The sequence below is a fragment of the Xenopus laevis genome, chromosome 3S, assembly GCF_017654675.1.
Source record: "Xenopus laevis strain J_2021 chromosome 3S, Xenopus_laevis_v10.1, whole genome shotgun sequence".
Classification (NCBI taxonomy): Eukaryota; Metazoa; Chordata; class Amphibia; order Anura; family Pipidae; genus Xenopus; species Xenopus laevis.
The window spans coordinates 78,639,903-78,659,532 of NC_054376.1; the positions used below are offsets into that span (position 1 = coordinate 78,639,903).

General features: G+C 37.1%; 1 protein-coding gene across 6 annotated transcripts in view; it reads left to right on the forward strand.

Annotated features, from left to right (window-relative positions):
- Window positions 1-19,278, forward strand: part of cadps2.S (Ca++-dependent secretion activator 2 S homeolog) — a 192,434-nt gene extending 173,156 nt beyond the window's left edge. For 3 of the 6 annotated variants that reach the window (XM_041588529.1, XM_018255847.2, XM_018255848.2), the window contains 2 exons: window positions 15,512-15,616; window positions 18,875-19,277. In XM_041588529.1, coding sequence (XP_041444463.1) covers window positions 15,512-15,616; window positions 18,875-19,045 — 276 coding nt within the window. In that variant the 3' untranslated portion in view covers window positions 19,046-19,277. Of the gene's footprint in view, window positions 1-15,511; window positions 15,617-18,874 lie in introns of all 6 variants that reach the window. The other 3 variants (XM_018255849.2, XM_018255851.2, XM_041588528.1) reach the window with 2 other exon arrangements.
- Window positions 19,279-19,630: the final 352 nt, after the last annotated feature.

The following is a 19,630-nucleotide window of genomic DNA, read 5'->3' on the forward strand; positions in this document are numbered from 1 at the left end:
CAGTCAGTGATGTTTGACAGCCTTTTAAAGACAGTTACAGTTCAATTTTTTTCCATTCTTAAAGGAAAACTATACCACCAAAATGAATACTTAAGCAACAGTTTATATCATTTTAAGAGAAACATTAAAGTATCTTATCAAACTGGTATAAATGTAGGGATGTGAAAATCTTAGACACCCTTACACTTTACAGACAGGCACATCCCTAGTAATATGGACACCTCAGTGGGTCCTTATGGGGACCTTGTGCTTATGTAACTCCTGCAGTTCACACAGTATACACTAGTGGCACTGTGCCAGAGTATAAAAGGTTTAGGAACCATGTGCTCTGGGTCTTTTGCTTTAGCCCAACCAAGCAGGCTGGAAGGGAATGGGTGATGCTGACCCTAGGCGCCTTGGCCCTAGTAATTAGATAGCTATACTCGTTTTATAGATCGCTCTAGGAGTGATAGAGAGGTTAAATAGTTGAGCAGCTCAAGGCTCCGCCGAGGAGATTAGAGGGATTAAGATCCCAGGGTATTACTGACCCAGAGTAGGGAACCAAGTGTTGAGATAGGGATGTCAGGAGTTCCCCTAGTCTGCCACTGGAAGATATCCTGAAAACCGGGCAACACCCATCACATGCTGTCAACTTACTCTCTGCTATATATTCCCTAGCCTGTGGGGATTCAGCCTATACGTGCTGTGAGTATATGCTTCCTTTATGCTGTTGTGTATGTTCTATACTCCATTGTGGATCAATGTGCTAAATGATCTCTGTGCTCTTGTTCAATAAATATTGTTCTTGGTTCAACTGTTAAAGAACTACTGGCGCCCATCATTGTGCTATCGTATCAGGTTACAGTTACACTACACCCTTTGCCTCCACCCCGCTGCGAGGGCTTACCCCTGAGAAAGAGAGCTCATCGGTGGTCTTAGCCCACCAAGGAAAGTAGAGTAAACGGCCCCAGCACAAGTCAGTTTACTATAGCGCTACATATATATTAGTAAAAAGTAAATATTGCCCTTTAACATTGTTTCCTTTGAGCCCCCATTTTATGATATTCTCTGTAATGCCTCAGAGATCACCTCACCAGTAATAATACAACTCTAATTATAACAGGAAGAAGTGTGGAAGCAAAAAACAGAACTTTGTCCATTAATTGGCTCATGTGACATAACATGTATGGTTTGTTTGTGTGCACTGTGGATCATAGGATCCCAGGGTGGCCCTTAATTCTTAAAATGGCAATTTTCTGTTTAGGATTACCCAATGGCACATACTACCTGTACTAAAAATGTATATTATTATGAAAATGTTTTATATACCTGAAGCAGGTTTTTACATGCTTTATGCAAATACAGTATTTATATAGAGACCTACATTGCTCAGGGTATAGTTTTCCTTTAAATAATGAATGCTCTGAGGAATCTTAAACGTTTGGGATGTTTGATACTTCTCCTGAACTTTATCTCAGATCTCTTTTGTTAAAGGAAAACTATACCTATATATAACTATATATAGAATATATCAAATATATTGTATAAAACAGCTCATATGTAAAACCCTGTGTACTTTTCTATATTGTAAACTAGGCAGAGTGGGTGGATGGGGAGGGATGGAATCAATGTCGACTAGTTAAGATACTGTTTATGTGTATAAATCTGCTGTCTAATTGTAATGAGGCAAGAAAAGTAGTCTTGCCAATGCTTAATGCTAACAATATTAAATAGAAACATTAGGGTTGGAGCCGTGCACCCAGCTAGCCGAGTACAACAGGCCCCGCCCCTCAGCAACCCAGTTCAGAACCCCTGCTCCAGTCTAGTGCACAGAACAGTCTATTTTAAAATTTAACTTTTAATAGTTCCATTATAAAAATGTATAAACTCATAAGACATAAACCTCGTGACACCCCACAACCACACTAACAAATTCACTGCGTGTAAGTGCACAGTGCTGGACCGTGTCCATAAAAAACAATTAATTAAAACAACGCAAAGGTGGACAGATGGCAGGACCCTCGTAAGATCCTTGATTTAGGCTTCAATGGCACCTTGCTTGATAATCAAGTCAGTAACAGATCGCAATGGAATGCCCCCCTCCCTTCCAGTCCCACACAGAACGCCTGCCTGTCTACGTTGGGAGAAATAGGAGCTTCTCTCACCATCCTCCACCTATGCCGCCTTGCCCTACGCGTTTCGCCGCGTGAACGGCTTCCTCAGGGGCATAAGTGAGTTGCGGTCGTGGAATGACCGTTTAAATACCGTGTCGCCGGTATCTCCAAGAAGCACTTCCGCCGTATTACGTCATTTCCGGAAGCATCTGGGTTGGTGCGGTTCAGCTTGATTCAGCTTGCGGTTCAAATCCCAATGCGCCTGCGTGTACAGCGCACGTCTGTGCTACGATTCACTGTATTGCAGATTCTCCTGCGCATGCGTACTTAGTACTCATCCACTCCGTGAATACATAGAACTACTATTGGTTTCGATAATTAGAGGGGGACTATTACCGCCATAATATATGAGTATAGTTATGCCTTTAGGTATTCTTTGGCCAATATTTAGCCCTATCAATTATGTGATCAGCACAAAAAATCATAATAAAAGAAGTCAAATAAACAAAAAAGTGCACAGAAAAAGAAAAATAAGAAATAATATAAGTATATACATGGGGAAATAAGATAAGTATATATATATGGGAGCCCTACAGTGAACTGCTCCAAAGAATCATAAAAATGGTGAAAAAGTAAATCCTTCATTAAGGCCATTGGGGGATTTGCTATTCATGGCATAAATCCATCTGGCTTCTGCCTGCAATAATTTTTTATTAACATCTCCTATTCTTGAAGTTTGTTTTATTTGTTCTACTGCAAAGAACTGCATCACTTTGGTGTTACCATTGTGACATTCATTTATATGTACTGCTACTGAGGTATTGCGCTTATGTTTGACGTCCCCCACATGCTCCAAGACTCTCCTCCGAAATTCACGTAGAGTTTTGCCTACATATACTTTTCCACATATACATTGCATCAAGTAGACTACACAGGTACTCTTACAGTTGATGTAGTTCTTTATGGTATACTCTACGTTATCCCGTGGTTGAGTGACATTTAGTGTTTTTGTCACTAAGGGGCAAGCTAGACAGTCTCCACATTTGTGACAGCCCTTCATTTTTGATGTTAGCCATGTTGTTTTAGTGGCTTGAGTATAATGGCTTCTTGTTAGTGTGTCTCTCAAATTTTTGCTCCGTCTAAAAGTTATTAGTGGAGTTTCACCAATCACTTCCTTCAACTGTGAGTTTTGCTGTAATATATGCCAATGTTTATTCACTATATGTTTAATTTTATTATGTTCTACACTGAAATCACCAATCAATCTGAACAATTTAGTGTTATCATTGTCATTCCGACTGTTCACTTTACTGTTGGTATTTTTAGAAATCAAAAGAGATTGTCTATCCGTATCCAAGGCCCTACCAGATTAGAGGTACTGCGATGGGGAGTCCCTGCGCACCTACCTATGCCAATATATTTCTTGGATGGTGGGAACGTAATTATGTATTCAACGAGCAACTAGCTGAATACGCGCAACTGATATCGCTATGGCTTCGTTATATAGACGATATAGTTATTATATGGTCAGGCACCAGTGAGCAATTCTTCACATTTGTTGACAAACTTAACAATAACAATATTAATTTGAAGGTGACAGCACAGATACATAAAGAAATGGTGAACTTTTTGGATATAAAAATTTACCGTGATCAACAGGGTAATATAGCAACAACTCTGTATAGGAAGGAAACGGCAACTAACAGTTTACTTCATGCACGCAGCCAACATCCCCAAAGAACCATCACGGGGATCCCAGTGGGACAATATTTAAGAATCAAACGAATATGCAGTAATCCGGAAGATTTTAAGAGTGAGGCCAAAAAGCTATATGAACGTTTCCGAGAGAGGGGATACAGTCATAATTCTCTAAAAAAGGCTTACAAAAGGGCCTTGGATACGGATATCTAAAAATACCAACAGTAAAGTGAACAGTCGGAATGACAATGATAACACTAAATTGTTCAGATTGATTGGTGATTTCAGTGTAGAACATAATAAAATTAAACATATAGTGAATAAACATTGGCATATATTACAGCAAAACTCACAGTTGAAGGAAGTGATTGGTGAAACTCCACTAATAACTTTTAGACGGAGCAAAAATTTGAGAGACACACTAACAAGAAGCCATTATACTCAAGCCACTAAAACAACATGGCTAACATCAAAAATGAAGGGCTGTCACAAATGTGGAGACTGTCTAGCTTGCCCCTTAGTGACACAAACACTAAATGTCACTCAACCACGGGATAACGTAGAGTATACCATAAAGAACTACATCAACTGTAAGAGTACCTGTGTAGTCTACTTGATGCAATGTATATGTGGAAAAGTATATGTAGGCAAAACTCTACGTGAATTTCGGAGGAGAGTCTTGGAGCATGTGGGGGACGTCAAACATAAGCGCAATACCTCAGTAGCAGTACATATAAATGAATGTCACAATGGTAACACCAAAGTGATGCAGTTCTTTGCAGTAGAACAAATAAAACAAACTTCAAGAATAGGAGATGTTAATAAAAAATTATTGCAGGCAGAAGCCAGATGGATTTATGCCATGAATAGCAAATCCCCCAATGGCCTTAATGAAGGATTTACTTTTTCACCATTTTTATGATTCTTTGGAGCAGTTCACTGTAGGGCTCCTATATATATATACTTATCTTATTTCCCCATGTATATACTTATATTATTTCTTCTTCTTTTTTCTTTTTCTGTGCACTTTTTTGTTTATTTGACTTCTTTTATTATGATTTTTTGTGCTGATCACATAATTGATAGGGCTAAATATTGGCCAAAGAATACCTAAAGGCATAACTATACTCATATATTATGGCAGTCATAGTCCCCCTCTAATTATCGAAAACCAATAGTAGTTCTATGTATTCACGGAGTGGATGAGTACTAAGTACGCATGCGCAGGAGAATCTGCAATACAGTGAATCGTAGCACAGACGTGCGCTGTACACGCAGGCGCATTGGAATTTGAACCGCAAGCTGAATCAAGCTGAACCGCACCAACCCAGACGCTTCCGGAAATGACGTAATACGGCGGAAGTGCTTCTTGGAGATACCGGCGACACGGTATTTAAACGGTCACTCCACGACCGCAACTCACTTATGCCCCTGAGGAAGCCGTTCACGCGGCGAAACGCGTAGGGCAAGGCGGCATAGGTGGAGGATGGTGAGAGAAGCTCCTATTTCTCCCAACGTAGACAGGCAGGCGTTCTGTGTGGGACTGGAAGGGAGGGGGCATTCCATTGCGATCTGTTACTGACTTGATTATCAAGCAAGGTGCCATTGAAGCCTAAATCAAGGATCTTACGAGGGTCCTGCCATCTGTACACCTTTGCGTTGTTTTAATTAATTGTTTTTTATGGACACGGTCCAGCACTGTGCACTTACACGCAGTGAATTTGTTAGTGTGGTTGTGGGGTGTCACGAGGTTTATGTTTTATGAGTTTATACATTTTTATAATGGAACTATTAAAAGTTAAATTTTAAAATAGACTGTTCTGTGCACTAGACTGGAGCAGGGGTTCTGAACTGGGTTGCTGAGGGGCGGGGCCTGTTGTACTCGGCTAGCTGGGTGCACGGCTCCAACCCTAATGTTTCTATTTAATATTGTTACTTAATATACAACCTTGCAGAACAGCCTAGCTCATACATTGAAGTTACATTGTGGATGCTGTTTTTTCTACTAAATGCTTAATGCTAGCAATGCAATAGCATGTGTTGTGTCTGGAATAGATTCTTAGCCACACAACGTATTATTCATAGGTAGATAGACCTACAGATTACATGAAGAGGCCAGACAGAAATGAGGGTTATTGTATCCAGCTTTAGGTAAAAACTGCATTTTACAGAGAATTTCAGAAAATAAATAGCCAATTCTTCCTCTGAAAACTGAATGCAACAGGTTAGATGTGGTCTGTGCAGCATGCATTGTCCAGCAATTGACTTTGAGCCTTTTGTTGATTTCCCCTGTGGCAATTGAAACTCAGAGGAAATATATGCCAGCTGTGAAATAAGGTTGAGCTTTAATATAGTCTTGCTTTATCATGGACAGAAGATGGAAAGAAAAGAATGCCAAACTCTAAGTGTCAAGCTGACTTGAGCTTAAAGGAGAAGGAAAGCTAGCAAAGCAGTTGATTGCCATTAGATTAGCCACAATAGTGCAAGCTATAACACTATTTATTCTGTAGAATGCTTTACCATACCTGAGTAAACAGCTCTAGAAGCTCTCTCTATTTGTTTAGGATAGCAGCTGCCGCATTTTCTTGGTGTGACATCACTTCCTGCCTGAGTCTCTCCCTGCTCACTCATAGCTCTGGGCTCAGAATACAACAGGGAGGGGAGGAGCAAACTGAGCATGCTCAAGCCCTGCCCTAGAGGTTTAAGATGAAAACAGGAAGTCTGATACAGAAGTCCATGTGTAAACAATAGAAAGAAAGGAGGTGTTTCTTTTGACAGAGGACTTGGAGCAACATTACTTTGAAGGCTTACTGGTGTATTTATATAGACCTTTCTGATAATTTAGCTTTTCCATCTCCTTTAAGTGGCCCCAATATATTGTTCTTTCTTCTATTAGTTTAAGATATGTTTGGCAAATAATCATTATTTTATGTAGACAATGTGGGTTTGTTCAGTGCCTTATTGTATGGATGTAAACTATTATGATATTTGATTCATTATATTTGATTAGTAGTATTCAGCACAACCTCTTCAGCACAACCTCTTTAAGATCCATTTCAAGTGCCTGTTCCTCCCTGCCCACCTCCCAGCTACCATAAACACTAACTCCACACTAGAACAGCACCAATTCCACAAAACTGCATTTACTTTCAATTAAGAGTATATTGCAGCGCTCTAAAACGATATTACAGCACCATTCTGGGTACCAAATGGCCCTTTATCTAGCTTGAAATGAAATAACCATTCTAGTATGGAGTTCATCAACTTATTTTCACACTACAAGATTTATTCATTTCTTACTATAGTACAGGTATGGGACCTGTTATCCAGAATGCTCGGGACCTGGGGTTTTCCGGATAACGGATCTTTCCATAATCTGGGTCTTCATGCTTTAAGTGTACTAGAAATTTATGTAAACATTAAATAAACCCAATAGGCTGGTTTTGCTTTCAATAAGGATTAATTAAATCTTAGTTGGGATCAAGTACAAGCTACTGTTTTATTATTACAGAGCAAAAGGAAATCATTTTTAAAAATTTGGATTATTTGGATAAAATGGAGTCTATGGGAGAGAGCCATTACGTAATTCTGAGCTTTCTGGATATCGGGTTTCCGGATAAGGTATTCTATACCTGTATTGTTTTCAAGAGATGTGTAATTCTGTATCTCATAGTGGGTTATTTACTTAAACTCGTATTTTCCTGGTCAGGGTTTTATAGGGGAAAACAAGAATTTTTTATGGAAAATTTTCAAGATTTATTATACCCTGAAGCCGCTAAAAGTCTGAAAATACTCCATCTTAAACATGTAGAGATCATGTAGAAGTCAGTGGCAGATGTTCCTTTTACAAGTGGAAGATATTATGATCTGCGCTGAGTTTCGTACAATAATCTGAATAATTTGTGGTTTTCGGGCGATAATCCTAAAAAGTTTTATGAGTTTGAATTTTTTCACGCACCAAGTATTCCGAGTTATTTTATTGATGAATAAGGTAAAATCATGGATGGGAGATTGGTTGAATTTGATTTCATAAAATAATGAGAAAATGTTTAATGAGTTTTAGTAGATAACCCCCTAAATGTTTAACGTAATAATATTTTTTAGATTTATCTATAGCAAATTATTATTTTCATGCAATTGTTGGATTCTGTGTAAGTGGGAAAAAATTTAAAATACAAGTGGCATTAGCACAAAAAAGTTAAGTCGTATAAATTTGGTAATATTTTTTTTCCTTTTTCATGTTAGAGTGCATTAGTACAGTTTTTTGAGGGTTATTACAAAAATGTTACTTCCCCCCTATTGTTTTTTGACACTAATGCTTATTTACTAACACTAGGCAAATTTTTGTTTCGGCAGTTACCCATAACTGGTACCTACACTTTGTTCAGACAGCCGTAGGAAGAGCACCTAAAGCAAGTAATTAGTTGCTCAACTAGGGAAAATGTTGCCTGTGTTAGTAAATAAGTCCCAGTGCCTCCATAAAAACATAACAAACATGTGCAAATAGTGGTATTTACGGGGCACGGTTGCTACATGGTGTTTATTTTAACAAATACAGCTTTCAATTCCCCATCTAATCTGGAGGGATTAATTAAGGTTGCAGACAGGTGCTTTTTTTTTGCTTATTAACTGATCCTCTTATTTTATTAAGGAATAGTCTGTTGTGGTTGTAAAGGACAAACTTGCTTTCAGACATTCCTGTGCCAAGTTGTTTTTCGGCTGTGTTTTGGCTGTGGGTGGGATACATCAAGGCCTGCTTTCAACTTTAGCTGTTTGTGAATTGTGAGCTGTGAAATTTGATAGGAGCGTACCTAATTCCAAAAAAAAATAATTCAACAAGTCAATATATTGTAGACTGTTCATTGTCTCATTTCTTTGATAGTATTATAATAATGGCAAAGAAATATGTGCATTTCTCAATAACAGCCTTGAAATGCGATCACTGAACAAAATGATCATTTGGCAAGCTCCCAAATCTACACATCTTTGCATGATGCACCTGGACATATGTGGCAGGTTGGCTAGAATCTGCTAATTAGCAGCACAGGCTTAAACAGGCTACTCATCTGGCAGGGCATTTACTAGCCTGTTGGCGCTCAGCAGGTTTTGGTAGTGCTTCTTATTTTTCTATCCTAATGGTCTACTGCCCACCTAATTTTGCCTTATTGTGAGCCACTATTTACCACAGCTTGAGGCCCTCCCAGGAGGCTAAATTATTATCAAAGGATTAGGGAGATGTAGCCTTACAGCTCTGACATTTCTGATTACTTGTCTAAGCCAGAACACTAATTAGCTGTGACTAATCAAGAAAAATGTCTCTGCCATAGAAAACCATTTTAAAAGGCCTGAGAAATAGAAAAGCAATTCAAAAGGCAACTGCAGCTTAGATTTGCTGTTAAATACCATCCTAGTTTTTTTCTATTTGCTCACCTTTAAGTAGTAAGGTCTCTACCCCTGCCCTATTCACTAAACTGAGCTGACAGCTGTACTTTGAAGTGCTCAGAAGAAATCTAAAATGCAGTTTGGCCAAATAAATAAAAGCAGAACCTCAAAACGAGCAAAATAAAAATGAAATAATTGTTGCAAACATGTTTTTTTGTAGTAATACTGTAGCTATGATATTTTTCTACATTCTATCAAACCAATGCATAAAATGTGTGTGTCTGTATAAAGATGTGCTTTTAAGTGCTGCGCAATATGATATGGGCTGGAAATGAACTTTACATTTTATAAACAGTTTGAATGCAAAGTGACTTATATGCATCAATTCTGGGAACACAAATTGAAAAGAAAATTGTAAAAATGTTAAATTATGTAAATTCAGTAATAAATTTGGATTTCAAAAGGTGTTTCACCTCCCGGGATGTCTAGGGAATGGTGTTTATTAGCAGCATACTTTCATCTTGTCCAAGGGTTAAATCAGATCTTTAAACTGAAAATTTCGTTAATGCCTTTTGACAAGGATTAAAACCTTTTAGGGTTTCCTTTGTTCAACAAGTGGACTGATATAGAAGAACCTTCCTTAACATACAGAAAACTCCCTTAGGTATTACATCATCATACACACACGGCTTTATCCCTGTGTTTATCCCCAGTGTTCATTTTATTACAGAGCTTGGATCTCCTTTCTTAATAGCATTATTTTGATTCTTTTTTAAGATGAACATACACTGTGGGGCAGATTTAGCAACATTCATATTCATCTTTTTACTGCAATTGAAGGTTTTTTTGTGGCAAAAATCTAATTTGAAAATCTAAACTTAAATTTTTAAGATTTGTGCAAAACAAATTTTAAAACTCGAATATAAAAATTCACCATGTTAGGGCGTTATTTACTAAACTCCGATTTTTTGATAGTCAGAGTTTTAAAGGTGAAAAAATTTCTTAAACCATGAGGCTGCTAAAAGTCCAAATAACAAAGTACTCTATCTCAAACCTACCAAGGTCATGTAGAAGTCAATGGCAGATGTCCCATTGGGTTTCATATAATCATCCAAAGAATTCTTGATTTTCGATGGTCCGAAAAAATTCCAGATGTCAAATCCAAAAACGCGGTAGAATTTGGATTTTTTCATGATTTTAAATCATTTCCCACACCAGATTTTTACGAGTACATTTACTGACAAATAAGGTAGAAATGTGCACTGGAGTTTGGTCAAAGTGGTTTTAAGAAAACAGTGAGTAATTTTCAAATTTTATTAAATAACTCCCTTAAAGTTGGAGAGTTGAAGCTGACAAATTCAATGGGAGTACCAAAAAAAAGATTAAATACCATAAAATACTAAAACAAACTCAACACCTCAATTCAGGTTTTCAGATTTATTCTAAATGTGGAAGACTTGTTAAAAAATGATGGGTAGAATATGATTTTACTGCATTCAATTAGTTCTTTAACGTTTCATAAAGAACTACTTGAATGTTTACTTTTTTTTTTAATATTTAAGTATACATTCAAGTTTTTTTAAAAATTTTTCAAATGAGAAAATGTCAATTGTAAATAATTGATCCTACCCAAGATCTTTGCCTGATATGGCCACCAACATTCTGGGCACAGTCAGGATGACCTGATCGTTTGGCCTCTGGGTCAGTGGTTGGATAATAATAGGGGCCTATGGAGAGCTGTTAGGAGAGGAATGCATCAGTGTACCACAATCAACAGGATTTTCAAGCCTGACAGACTGATATCTGAATTTACCAGTTGCTACCTTTATTGAGAAGGTCACTATTAATTGCTCCACTTGGCACACCAAAGTGAAACAACCTTTAATATACTTGAAGAGTCACTGCTAGTTTACTTATATTAAATTCCTTTTGTACTGATCAATAGGCAATAGGTGAGCAGAAGAAATTACAGTGAATCTACTGGGATACTCAGCACAACATATAGAGTATTCACAATTTCCTAGTTAAAAGACAAACTGGAACTAAATGATTGTAAGATTATTAAAGTCCTCATCTTTTCTAAACAAAAACAAATTAATGTTATGTAAGAATAGTCAAAAGGACCAGTGGACCCACATACCATAGGTGCTGCTTGAATACTATTTGGATATAAAGCGCGGTTTCTTCGACCTTTTCACATAGACTTTAATGTTATGTAAGGCTTTCTATGGACCAATAATATTAAGGCAAAAAGTTGGACGATTTGGGAATGTGGGGACATCAGTGATACTCATGGACACCCCTTGTCCACCCTAAAAATGTGGATTTAAAGTTATTTGTAAATGTATTTACTGTAGAAAAGCATTATCTGTCCCTTGCTTTATCATATTCTGTTCATTCTGACTGTTGAAACAATGTAGCAGAAGTCAATTGATTATGAGACTAAAGGAGCATGTATGGCATTGTGAAAAACAGAGCTTTGGCTGGAGAGAGCTTTGTTTCAAAATTATAATTGTAATAATAATAATAATAGCTGTTGCACGTTATACAGCCCATGAAAAAAAACCTTAGACTGATTTGCATTTTTGTATTTTAATGTAGGGTTAACGAGAGTAACAAGAATCTGATTTTAAAAAGACAATGCTTTTATGTAACGTTAAGCATGGGACAAAACGAATGTCCAGTCTGTGTTACGCTGGAGAATGTGCAGTATTGCCCTGAAATGATACACTATTTGTTGATGTCAGAAAATGAAATATAACGTTTTATTTATTTATTTTTGGTTTTATATCAAAGCAATTGCATTTGGTGGCCTTTCCTATCACATAGCAGCTGCATTTATGATCCAGACTGGTCTTGTTCTTGACTTCAGAAATGAAACGACAGATTTTAGTCACAGATACATAGCAGCCATTGCTCACAGCTTTCCATGACTGTCTTTGAGAAGTCATCACAGCTTTTTGGAGTTCTATAAACATCAATGTGGTTGTTGTGCGACTGGATAATATTTTACTGGTCTCTTCTAAGAAATTCTAGTCATTTTCTTCCTTCCATTTCTTCCTAACATAGCTGAATAGTTGCACTTGCAAAAAAAAAAAAAAAAAAGTGGGTAGGAAAGCAATTTGCTTTAGATGTATTGCACTTAATTGAATCATTCCCCTAATAGGTAACAATAGCCTTATATAATATGCATCTGTTTTGTACCTCCACTGGCCAATGGAGCAATGAAATTCCTTAACTGCTTCTTTTTAAAATAGATGGGGGGAAGAAAGCATGGTATGTTGCTAAATCTCTTTTCATAAGCACTGCGGTGAAACAACTCCAATCCTTGTTAGAAAATTGCAGAGTCTGGGACTGACAAAGAGCTCATGCTTGTTCTATTGTTAATGTTCTAATGTCCTGAGAGTGGAGCCCTTTACAGCTGCATGGATCCTGCCTGGCTCAGCTGTACTATTTGAGAAGAGGAGGTTTGTCAATTTCTGGTGACAATAGAGAGAGAGTTTTTCAGTGCCTGTTGCAGTGCTGAGCACAGTTGGGGATCAATGCTAGCCATTCAAACTGCACCCTCTTTCATTGCTTTGATTTGTTAATTCAAGACTAAAGGTCCACGAAGGGGGTTTAGGGGTTTTTAAAAAAAAAAAGCTGATGAACTGAGAGCGTTCATGGACTTGATATGGCAGTTTCCATAGTTGGTGGCAAGTATTGGCTCTGAGGGAGCTGTGTCCTTGTTGACCCACTTGTTATTAAAATGCACAAGCACTGCGCTACTCAATATTTCAACCCTATTCCATTGTCAATACCACCTTCTGAGCCCTTCAGCTTGTTGGTTGCTCTAAAGATTCTCTTTAGATTGGTTTGAAAACTTCACCTTAAACACTAGATTAGACTGATGTTCTGTTTTCCGTGCTCCCGTTGATTTGTTGAACCTTTGCAGGGCTGGAAAGCAAGTAGCAGCTTGATGGGGAGATAGGCTGCTAATATGATTTACCTGTCTACAGTCATGCACAATAAGTGTGAATAAATACAAGGGTCTCACAGAATCAACCCTAGCCTTTCCTTTTGTCTTATTTTTACTTGTCAGGAAAATAATGCATGCCCTTACAGGAGCTTGGTGTGCTTTGAATAAGATAAAAAAAAATAGCATTTTTTTTTTTTTAAAGTGGTTTGGAGCCGTCAAATAATATTTTTTTCCTGAGGATGAGATGAGTAATGTTGTGCAGACAATATAAATTGCTCCATTTTCTGTATAGTGTTATTGTATAACCGCTGCTAAACATTTAACTCCTCGTGCGAGTGCAGTGTGTTTATAGGTATGTGTAACTTATTTAGTCCATGGAGAAATGGAATGTATGTCACAGTACCAATTGGCATTTGATTATATCGGAACGAAATGGTTTAGACATAATCGTAGTTTTGTGCAAAACCTAATGTTTCAATGGAAACCTATGTCTGTTTTATCATAACGATCACATTAAAAACTGAAAACAGTGATATCCCAGATATGGTTGATTACCTGTTAACAACTACTAGTTAATCACAACTTTTAATATGACATATTTACTGTTTTACCTTGTACCTTGTCAGGAATTTGCATTTGTAATCTTTCAAGTTGTGGTTCTTACCCCTTACAAGATGTTACCCTATAACGCTTTTTGTATGCTGAACCCTTTAAAAACGACACTTTTCTTCTCTTCTACAGTTAGACCCACCCAGTATAAAAGCAAGAATAAAATGCTTTGCCTGACCTCAATAATAAGCGCTACTTCCTTGAAGCCTGGAGACAGACAGACCTGCTTTTTAAAAAATAACCGCTTTCTTTGTGTGGAAAGTATCATTTGTATTTTTTGTAGGACCACTTTACTTTTAGAGGAAGAATTTGGAAAAAAAATTTGATTTGCAATCCGCCGTGAATCTGCTAGAAAAAAGTCCCCAATATTTTACCTGGTGGATGTTTATGCATTTTTGTTATTGTTTTGTTATTATTTATTTGTTTTTTTTAACTGTTTGGTTCATAGATACATGGAAAAATCAGAAGAACACCACTGTGCTTTTTATAACTACGTGTATATGCCCTATTCAGGTGGATTTAGTAGAAGATATGATGACAGAAAATTAAGAGCATTGTAGAGCAATGGTCTCAAACCAATAAACTTCCAGAAACCCTGTACAGCCAGAAACTATGAGGGATGTTGGGAACTCCATTTTAGCACCAGCCTAGGTTGCCCAGTTTTGATTGTAAGACAAAAAGAGAAATCTGATGCAGAGCATAGAACACTGAAATGCTTTATATGTGACAAAAAAGCTGTGCCCCATTCAAGAACAGAAATATCAAAAGGGATCTAAGGGTATAAAAGTGGTGTAAATAAGTTCTAAATAGTGATTGTTGTGGAAGGAAAATGTTTTAAGAGTTGAAGTTCTGGTTGCATGTGTACAGGACGTTAAATTAATGTTCCCTATGCAGCAAAAAATAAAAAAAAGATACCGAAGCCCTGTATTGGCCGAAACTTTTCATCTTCTGTGTGAAGGCACAATGCTACTCTTATTTACACTTCTGTGCACCTTGTTAGAAAAACAGGAAATTACATGAGGAAAGGATTTAAGCCCCTCTCCTGTGGAGAGACTCCCGATGAACTGGGCAGGGACAGCAGATCTCAATAAATGTAATCTCTTACTACTTAACAGGATCACATCCTTTCTCTTTTGAGTCTGACTGAGAAGCGGTTGTCCTTCAGTCTATATGAACAACAATATTGCGTTAAGCCTTCCTAAGCTTTTGTTTTCTCTTTTAACTTCATTTGAATGAATTGGTAGGGTACAATTTTTTAAAAAAAAAACCATTTTTGTGTCCTGTTTTATATGAAAAATAAATGAATGACAAATATGGGCTATTACTGACCCACTGTTGTGTAGAGAAAAGCTTTGTAGGTAAGGCAGGGAAATCTAGTCTGGTACATTAACAAACTGCTATTTCTCACTTCTTAATTGCTAGCGTTGCATCTAAATAACTGCAAATTAATTAAACTGTTTTTGACATTTGTTTAAACATTTTCATTCTTTATTTTTACAATTGTATCTTTAAAATCCGATTTTTCCATTATTTTGTCAAGCCAATTGTAATGTTAGTAAGCAGAACAGCTAGTGTTAATCGCATAAAGAACAGTCCAGGTCAAGACACTTGATTTTCTGGAGAAACATACAGTTCTTTTATCAGGAAATTATAGCATTATTGACTTTGAGTGCTGCTCTGTCATCATTTCAGAGTGTTTCATTAGTACTCATTACTGTATTTGTTAAATTCATACTGCACAATCTTTGTTTTTTTTCTGTCTCCCTCCCAGCAATGGTACAACAGCTCCATAAAAGTCATATGCGTGTGGCTGGCTGACAGACTAGATCTTCAACTGCATATTTATCAGCTAAAAACCATCATCAAGATTGTAAAGGTAAACCCTGCTTATTCTGTTTAAAGGCACAGCCATGTATAAGGTTTTTTTTATTATTATTATTATTAAAGGGCTCACACATTTGTGGATGTTTGTGTCTTAATATTATTTTTAAAGAGAATATTAAATAATAAAATGTGTATATTTAACAAAAAAACAACCCCCTAACCTAATTTTAAATGTATACACCTCATAAATAAACAGTAAACATGTGCAAGTAGGGGCTGTATTTGTTGAGATTGCAGGCAGAGCCCAGGTAGATGTGCTATACACAAGTGCATTGTTACTATTATCTGTTATTTATATTGCACCAACACATTTATACAGGTCTTTACAGAGAGCCCCAGCCCCCTATCACATTCACAAATTTTGGAGTGTTCTTATTGTGTTTTGAGCATCTGTCACAAGTGACCAATTTGCAGCCATCCAAAGATCATATGACACACAAAGCACTGTGCTCACAGAACAATAAAGCAAATTCTCTTACTACATTCACATTGTTACATGGCTCTGGTAGAACAAATATGTTGTCCCTGTTGGTTTTTTTTTTTTGGTTTTTTTTTCATCCGTTTACTCCATATTGCCATATACAGTTAAGCTGGCCATAGACGCAAAGATTTGATTGTAGAAACCTTCGATTCGTACGATTTTCGGGCCGTGTGTGGAGTGTCCTCACATTTTTCGTGCAATGGCGATCAGTCGTTCAGACGACCGGACAGGTTAGAGAATTTTTGTCGGCTACAGATATCTCTGCATGTATTGCCGATCTGACGATATCAGTGGGAGACTGTCACCAGCTTTTGTCGGACATAACTTCCGTACAATTGCTGTCAGGGGCAGAACATCGTCTGATTAGTCCTTTTTCTACTTTATTTGATCTGAATGGTTAGTGGCAGGTCGGGAGATTGCACCGAACGATCGATCATCCGATGTGAAGGTAAATCCGCACGTCTATGGCCACCTTTAGTGGTTAAACACCCAAACCTAGAAATGAATGTCAACCCTTATAGCATACACATACTATTTTTCTGCAATTAAGAATCACTCCTTACATTTTTTTATAGTTATGACTAGGTTGAACATAAAGTATTTTAAAAGCCATTGTATTACTGTGATTTGTTTCAGAATAATTTTTTTCCAAATGATGACAAGCTGATTCTCTCTTTCCAGCCGAGCACACGTGTAATAAATACATGCATTGAAGCAGCATCTGTGGCTAGGCTTTATTTCAAAAATTGATATCTCTAAACACTAAGCACATCCTTGCAAAAAAAAAACAAAAAAAACTGGTGGGAACATTTACAGACATTAAACCAACAAATGATCAGATAATTGCCTAGCATCGAAAAACACTTGATTCTACTCATCTGTATGATTTATCCTCCTAAAAAACACCTTATATTTGCATTTACATTATATTCAGAACAAATGCTGATGATCATGAGAACAAAATTGTACAACGTAAACATCAGACATGGAGATTATTTTAAAAGGTTTTCAAGCAGTAGAAATAAAATATAGAAAGGAAGATACTTATTCCATCACCATAGACCAATACTTTTGGACCTGTTTAATATATTGGTTCAACCTTCACAGCTTCATATTACACTCAAAATTTCCTGCAAATTATATCTGTTAAAAAAAAAAAAACTTTATCAAGTAGTTCGGAGATAGTATTGCTTATATTACTCACAGTTTGGTGTTTATTTTCTTTTGATCGGGTGCCTTTGAAGGCACTCAAACATTGGCCTTTGTTAGTGCTGAATCATCAGATGATTATTGAGCTCTACACGATCTTTCCTGGAAAAATCTTTTCCAAGAAAGATCGTAATTGTTACATCTATGGCCACCTTTAGTATTTGGGCTTTGAGAAAACAATTTGGCCAGTGCAGAAGTGGCACAATATGCAGGACACTGGAATGTCTTTTAGTGCTATCCATTGTCTAATTTCAAAACTGCAGTTGTACATTGATGGCTACAGTCATTGTGTGAATAGCATTAATGAATTTAATGAAATAATGAAATTGGAATTCTGCATAGTTGCAAATAAATTGTCCATTCATTACCTTGCACCTGACAAAAAAACTGCCTCTATGAACATGGTAGTAGTTCCAGGATTCCCTCAGTGTGTCAATTGCTGCACCAGACATGCACCAAAAGAATTTCTGACTAACAAAGTTTAGGTGTACAGGTTTGCACAATAGTGTTAGTTTTGGTGTACTGGACACAAGGCTACATTTGGTGATGACAGTGCTGGAATTATGGGATTAACACTGCATTGTAAGCAAAAAAACATGGCCACCCTGCACTCACACTTGTAAAGAAGCCCTTACGTCTCCATTATGATAACGAGTATTGATCTTCCAACACTAGTTGGCAATCTGAAGGGCATCATCCTGGATGGAAATATCAGCATACAAACGTTTATTATAATTCTATGTCCTGTAAAAACTGTATGTTATTCCTTGGCAAGAACAATAAGCACAACTACTATTGAACTAATGGACCGCAGTATCTTTCAGGCTGTGAAACTTTAATAAGAAATCTTTGTTTTGAGTGGGTTAATAGAATTCTATAATTTGGCTAACCTGGAAGAAACTGTTATCCCCCTTCCAAATGCATTTTTCAATTCACACAAAGTTTGACTGACATTAATTGAATATACCAAGATGTAAAACATCTCCAGATGGTTGTTTTTAGTTTAAAGAGGGGGAAAAAAAGTGTGAAGCGGTGAGGAAAATGATAGCCTTTGTTAAATTTCTTTAGCAATGTGTGAAAAACATGAATAGCAAAATCAAAATGTAAAAAGAAAAAAACTTCCCGTATATATAATGTGCCTGTTATAATATTTATTTACTTGGCCATACTGAGAGCACACCTGTGTGGTTTGTTTCTGCTGAACTAAACAATTGGCAGGATTCAGAATGTGTAATGTTTTACACAGTTTACACAAATATAAATGGATCACTTTCTGGCCTCTGCACTCCTGGTGTGTTAATGCTGAATTCTGCTATACTGTTTCAGGAGTTAGAAGCAAAAGTGCATATATTTATAAACACAAACCACTGAAAATAGTTACTTTAATTATTTATCAATTAATTATTAATCAAAATCCGAATTTTTCAATTTTTTTTTAATAAAGCCTGACTAAAGTAGAATCCACGATTTGCTCTTATTTATCAATAAAAATCAGATCAGGAAAAACCACAAACGAGCATTCTGATCCTCTCTAATCCGTATCCATTTTATTCTTCACAGAAAACCTACAGAGATTTCCGGCTGCAAGGTGTGATGGATAGAACACTGAAAAGTAAAACATACGAGACTGTTCACAACCGTTTAACTGTAGAAGAAGCCACAGTCGCTGACTCTGATAGAGGAGGGCTTCAAGGAGTTTCAATGAAAGACAGTGATGATGAAGATGATTGACATCCCATATGTATCCACCTATAAATGATAGCACATCTCATTTAATGTCATTGTTTCCATTTGAAAATGAAATATAGTACTGTATACAAACTAACACACACAAAAATTCTAGGCAACGCACTCTTCGGATCACCCAAGGAATCGCTCAGTCTTCAGATTGCTGGTAAAAAACTTTAGTTTTATTGAAGATTTAACATTTTAACAAACTGTGTAATCCTGCGCCATGAGGTCTGACGCGTTTCGTGTCACTGCACTTCATCAGAGGTCTCTGATGAAGTGCAGTGACACGAAACGCGTCAGACCTCATGGCGCAGGATTACACAGTTTGTTAAAATGTTAAATCTTCAATAAAACTAAAGTTTTTTACCAGCAATCTGAAGACTGAGCGATTCCTTGGGTGATCCGAAGAGTGCGTTGCCTAGAATTTTTGTGTGTGCAACTTTGCGTTCTCCCTTAGCGACAGACTCAGGGCGGCTGCACCTGGGTCACAACGGAGTCCGGGTAAGATCTCATTTCTTATCCTTTTGGGAAATTGTATCCAGTGAACTAGTGAGGGGTCCGGGGCACGGTGCACCCGGACCAACG